This window comes from Cyberlindnera jadinii (assembly GCF_001661405.1).
Source record: "Cyberlindnera jadinii NRRL Y-1542 unplaced genomic scaffold CYBJAscaffold_12, whole genome shotgun sequence".
NCBI classification, from domain to species: Eukaryota; Fungi; Ascomycota; class Saccharomycetes; order Phaffomycetales; family Wickerhamomycetaceae; genus Williopsis; species Williopsis jadinii.
The window spans coordinates 26,377-32,376 of record NW_017963663.1 but is presented as its reverse complement, the minus strand read 5'-3'; the positions used below and the strand labels follow the sequence as shown (position 1 = coordinate 32,376).

The 6,000-nt window shown below is 46.3% G+C and overlaps 2 protein-coding genes across 2 annotated transcripts; both read left to right on the top strand.

The window, feature by feature from the left end:
• Positions 1-2,334: 2,334 nt before the first annotated feature.
• CYBJADRAFT_163651 (MFS general substrate transporter) lies at positions 2,335-3,918 on the top strand (the record flags this gene model as incomplete). The annotated part of the gene is made up of 1 exon (XM_020213786.1): positions 2,335-3,918. The coding sequence occupies one exon, from the start codon at positions 2,335-2,337 to the stop codon at positions 3,916-3,918; it is 1,584 nt and encodes a 527-aa protein (XP_020069104.1).
• A 213-nt stretch (positions 3,919-4,131) lies between these two features.
• Positions 4,132-5,794, top strand: CYBJADRAFT_168762 (uncharacterized protein). The gene has a single exon (XM_020215496.1). The coding sequence runs from the start codon at positions 4,167-4,169 to the stop codon at positions 5,658-5,660; it is 1,494 nt and encodes a 497-aa protein (XP_020069103.1). The 5' UTR covers positions 4,132-4,166; the 3' UTR covers positions 5,661-5,794.
• The last annotated feature ends 206 nt before the right edge of the window (positions 5,795-6,000 follow it).

The following is a 6,000-nucleotide window of genomic DNA, read 5'->3' as shown; positions in this document are numbered from 1 at the left end:
ACAGATGGTGAGGGCTCTCCTAGCTGAAGGATATTGATAGGGGTTTGGTACTTTTGGGATGCTATCATCTTGAAGGTTCTCACAAGGTGTGATGCTGAAGAAGTACAGTTGCGCTACTCTCAAGTTTTGGGTTCATGATCCGACGTTATCATTGGATGTTCAGCTGACCATACGAGGTATGTCCAGGATGAAGGTTGTCTGAGGGAAGTCTGTCCAGCTTTCGTCAGATGAGCTCAGTCTGAATTCAAGTGTGGTTGTCATGACTGCTGGTGATGGAAGATGTGGTCTTCGGTAGCTACAGCGAGTCTATCAGAAGCTGTCGATTGCGAGATTGTCAGTCACACGAGGTTAGTTGAGAATGAAGATTGTCTTAGGGAAGTCTGTCCAACTTTCTTTAGATGACCTCAGTCTGAACTCAAGTGTGGTTGACATTGTTGCTGTTGGTGATGGAAGATGAGGTCTTTGGTAGCTACTTCGAGTCCATTGGAAGCTGTCGACTGTGAGATTGGCAATCACACGAGATCAGCTCAGAATGACGGTTGTCTGAAGGAAGTCTGTCCAGCTTTCGTTAGATGAGCTCAGTCTGAACTCAAGTGTGGTTGTCATGACTGCTGGTGATGGAAGATGAGGTCTTTGGTAGCTACTTCGAGTCCATTGGAAGCTGTCGACTGCGAGATTGTCAATCACACGAGATTAGTTGAGAATGACGGTTGTCTGAGGAAAGCCTGTCCAGCTTTCGTTAGATGAGCTCAGTCTGAACTCAAGTATGGTTGTCATGACTGCTGGTGATGGAAGCCTGAGCCCAAATGTGACACCAATAACTGTCGACGTGACTGGAGTTAGAGAGTTAGATATCGTCCGCATATATCAACCCGGCCACCTGGAGGGATTACGTACAGATGCAGTTGTGCGGTATCCACCATGGCTTGGCCCATTGTAGTGTACCAGTACCTTGCTCCTCCACCGGGATAGTAACCAGTGCTACCATAGACCTCATAGACCTCTTAGAACCCATCAACGGGCTCTATAGAGGTCAGGAAATCATGGTAGCACTGGTGAAGCTGGTGGAGGTGAGAGCGAAGTACGGCCAGTTCGAGCTATGTCGGTACGGACACACACCCGTACATAAGCACATAGATGGTCTCGGGAACTTGCTCTACTACAAGCAAAGCATGCCTCAATGGTGGCTTTTGATATTCCTGGAGTGGATTCAACACTTGAAGCAACTGTCCTTGCTATCGAATCACCAATATCGATGTCCAAGAAATACTTGCTAACATGAGAATCCTCAGAGATCAATATCCCCTCCACCGTTATCAGAGAAGAGGACTTCGAGTTATACAGCGAACCCCAACTGTAAAAATCAGCTCTACTGAGCAATGACCAATAAAACGTGGTATATACGCATATAAGTCCGCTATGTGACGCTTAAAATGATGAATTTGTCCGCCGATCTTTGACGCAGCGTCCATCCCCTCCGTTGAGGACAAACAAGCCACTTTTGAACCTGGTAGTTAGGAGAATTGGGGGAGGTGACACTGTTTTACGAGCTAGAGCCACCAGATGTTTCGTAGCTGTTGCTCTCTCTATTAGAAGTCGTATTGAAATCTTCTTTGACACGTAATTGGTTAACTAAAATGCTCTCTACGAAAGTTACCCCGGGTTTTGCATTGCATCATGTACAACTCTGGATGGCATGACAGTACGCAGTGCTATTGCTGGAGGGAGAAGCACAGCAAAACATACTCAATTATTCTGACTAAGAAAGCATCAATTGAGTTGGGAAAACGGAGCCATTCTCTTCTGAGTGATATTTCAAACGTGACACCTCGTGGAAAGCGGAGATTGTTCATCGTCACACACCAACTTCCCCCAACAATTCTGCTTCGTGGATGTGTGCTTTTTTGCCCAGAGAAGCAATCATTATTCATTATGCATCTCGACTTTCCCTTACCAACAATCAACTAAGATCTATTAGATAGTGCTTAGTAGTTGCATATGTCCGCTTAAACCCTGTTTGGAATTACCCCAAATTGTTGCATAAGTGGATGGATATGGAAAGAGGAGGGACCTCTACGCAGTGGCATTAATACTCCTCAATGAGCGTGTTTAGTTGATGATGAATTAACCGAGGTGTTGATATCAAAAGGACTTGGAACGGTGACTGCTCCGCTGAAGAAGAAAAAGAGGAGGTACAACAATAGGTGAGGGACGTAGTGGAGAGTGACTGTGTTTTCATCAAGGCATCTGAGCTAATCAGCGTTATAAAAGGAAGATGAATGGAGGCATAGACGTGGAGTTCTGCCATGGTAACAAGCAACCGTGCAGCACAGCATGACAGACTCAATTATATCACTCGACAAGCCAGAAGAACAGTTCATCGAGAAGGTGGACACTCTGAACTCCCCAACTGTCGTTGAGGACAACGCATCGTCATCATCTGAGGAAAGTGAAGATTTCTCAGACGTCGATGAGGCAAAGGTACTGCGCAAGATTGACCTTCGGCTATTACCCTTGGTTTCACTGCTGTACTTGTTATCCAACCTGGATAGAAGTAACATCGGCAATGCCAAAATTGAAGGTTTGGAGGCAAGCCTTGGCCTCTCAACTTCTCAATTCAACTGGTGTTTGACAATTTTCTTCTTAACGTATTCAGCCTTTGAGATTCCTTCGAACTACATCCTCAAACTCATCGGAAGACAATCAATCTTCATCCCAACTATAATGGTTCTCTGGGGTGTAGTTATGACATGTATGGGGTTTGTTCAAGGATTTGCCAGCTTATTCAGCTTGAGATTACTGCTGGGGATCTTTGAGGCTGGACTCTATCCTGGTGTTACCTATGGATTAACGATGTACTACGCCAAAAGAGAGATGCAATCTCGTCAGGCCATTTTCTACTGCGCATCTTCAGTGGCTGGTGCCTTTTCTGGGATCCTCGCCTTTGCCATTGCAAAGATGGACGGTGTTGGAGGATATGAAGGGTGGAGATGGATCTTTATCCTCGAAGGCATAGTGACAGTTCTTGTTGCGATCAGTGCATTTTGGCTGCTACCTGACTACCCAGACACTGCCAAGTTCCTCACACCGAGAGAGCGTGAGTTCGTCGTCTGGAGACTGAAGACGGATGGTAACTACAAGGATATGGATGCAAAGATCCATGCCTTTAGCGAATCATCCAGGGCCAAGCCTGACTTCACCAAATTCACGGAACAAGATGACATCTCAATGAAACAGTCGCTCATCGCAGTGATCAGAGACCCTGCGATCTATTTCCACATATTGGTATACTGGGGCATCATCTGTCCAACATATGCTATCTCGTTATTCGGACCTTCTGTCATTTACGCACTAGGTTACACCGCAGGGAAAGCACAGCTGATGACAGTACCTGTGTATGTGTTGGCAGCGACGTGTGCAGTGATCCAAGCCTTTGTTGTTGATCGTGTTGGCGTCAGATCCTTCTTCGTGCTCGGTGACCTGGTCTTCGTCCTGGCCGGCTTCTCCATGGCTCTTGCTGGACAATTGAGCGGGACCCCAGGCCTGATCTATGCCTCTCTGTATGTCTCTGCAGTTGGCCTCGTATCGTTATTCCCAGGCATAATCTCGTGGGTCGCAATCAACTTCGCCAACCCACGGAAAAGAGCCATTGCAATGGCCTGCCAGATTGGAATCGGCAACTTCGGTGGAGCTGCTGCTGCCAACTTCTACAGGCCTGGCAAGTATCAAGTCGGCCATGCTCTCTGCCTCGGGTTTGCCTGTTTGGCTGTCATCAACGTCATAATGCTCCAAATTGGCTACACAAGAAGCAACAGAAGAGCGGAAAAAGAGCTGAGAATGGGTAAATACGATGACAAGACCGATCTCCAGCTGTTTAGAATGGGTAACAGGTCCCCATTCTTTAAATATGGGCTCTAAATTATGACGGAAAGTCGCTTAAATTAGACGTAGATGGCCAGATGAGGTAAAATAGAGTAACCGCGGTAACGGCATGGAAGGGCCGGTACAGCCACTCCATACGGTAGGCGCACTCCTACAGGCGAAACTTCACGGGTTTCGCATCCCAGCTGAAATTCCATGTTTCCTACAAGCCTATTCGTAGCAAACTAAGGGTAAAAGGCGTCAGTCCCAGTGCTCAATCGATACGAAGGTGCCATAGGAACAGCATGGCAGAGGCATTGGACCCAGAAACAGTTATTCGTGCCCGTGAAGGGTCGCAGCATACGCGCAAGGTGCTCGTCAAGAAGCCGAAGCCACCAGCACCTATCAAGAAGTACGTGTGGTTGGCTGGACACGGTTCGACGCTTGTGTTTGGCTCAATTTATCTGGTGTTTTACGTGCTGAAATGGGTTTTAAGAACGTGGAGATGGACTCCGAGAATATGTTACGTTTTGAGCTTGGTAGGCGTGTTTGCAGCCTATTCAATTACCGTGTTGACAACGTTTGGCTCTGTGATTCCACCATACTCTACCTTGTTGGCCACTGAGAACTTCCAGCTCATGGTGATTGCAATGATTTGGATCTTTTCAAGACCTTCAGCGTTCAAATTGGCCCCTTATTTGGTGATTTCTCTATTGCAACTGTCATCTGAGTTCAAAATTGAAGCTGTTTTGAAATTGCAGAACCAATTGGGAGAGGTTGTTACGATGGCAGAGTTTGTCATCATCGTGGTGCTGATTGTCGACACGCTCTTGTTCAGAGGAACCTCTGGTTATGCTCTGGCGTTGTACCTGGGATTTTATTGGCTTCGTGTGAATTTCTCTCCGTATACTCAATCTGGGTTGCTTAAGATTATGAACCTTGTCGACGACAAGTTCATGAAGAACAACAAGTCTGCAATCAAGCCGTATTGGGATAAGTCAAAGGGCTTTGTCGAATTTAGAAGATCCCAGACGAAGAGAACCCACGAGGAAGGCTTGACCGAGGAGCCACCAGTGAAAGCGGATGCCAATATTGACCATAGCAAACAAGGCTCCGTGTTGAAAGATGACAAAAACCCTCTGCCAATTGGCCAGGTTGTTAACCGCACTGAGAAGCCTAGTTATGGTGCCAAGTTACCAGAGAGCAAGGCCAGTAATATCTACGCTGGTGTTGGTAAAGGCGACGAGACTCCTGAGCAGATATACGAGCGTAACTTCAAAGCTGGTGCATATTCTGCTGGGCTTCAGGCAGGCAGGGAATCACAGGACATCAAGAACTCATCAGCTGGGTTCTCAGACGGTGACGTTAAGGTTGGTAAAGGGTTCCAGAAGTCTGTTCCACCAATTCCAGACAAGTCTCCGTTGAAGACCTCTTCAAAGGAATCGTTGCCAAATGTTCCAACGTCACGTGTCGCAACAACAACATCTCAGTCCTCTGTTAAGCCAGCTGGCACCCAAACAACGAGTAGTTCTTTGAAGAGTGCTGGAGTTGCTGTGAATCCACAAGGCCTAAGAACACCGAAACAGGCTGAAGCTTCCACTTTCCAACAGCAGGGAACACCACAGTCTCCTTCAACCCCAAGCAGAGCACATGCACTTGATGCCCGTGAACAGTTGATTGCGAAGGCGAAGCAGATCAAAGGTGAAACCAACAACGGCAATAACCTCAGCAATGTTAAACAGGAGCTGGATGAGTTACAGAAAAGGGCACAAGATGCCATTGATTCCACACAGGGCTGATTTCACTGTGATTACTACATGTCTTTCTTTTATGTGAATTATATGCTTTTTTTTTGATATTTACTCTATTGTTTATGTTAGTAAACCCATTATAGGAGAAACAAGAGTGTGAATCACGGATTGATAAATCCAATCAGATAATTGAGCTTTTGGTATTTAGGGTTATCTTCCTGTATTCTCAGAAGCAGAACTGATATATTGGTTTTCATCATAAGATTATCAAATTCCCTCGATTCAAAGCACTTATAACTTACTCTGTCACAATGTTAGTTGGATGCTTCTCACCTCCAATGCAAGAGCAGCTGTACAGAATGGACACTTTGGAACTCTCAGATGGTGA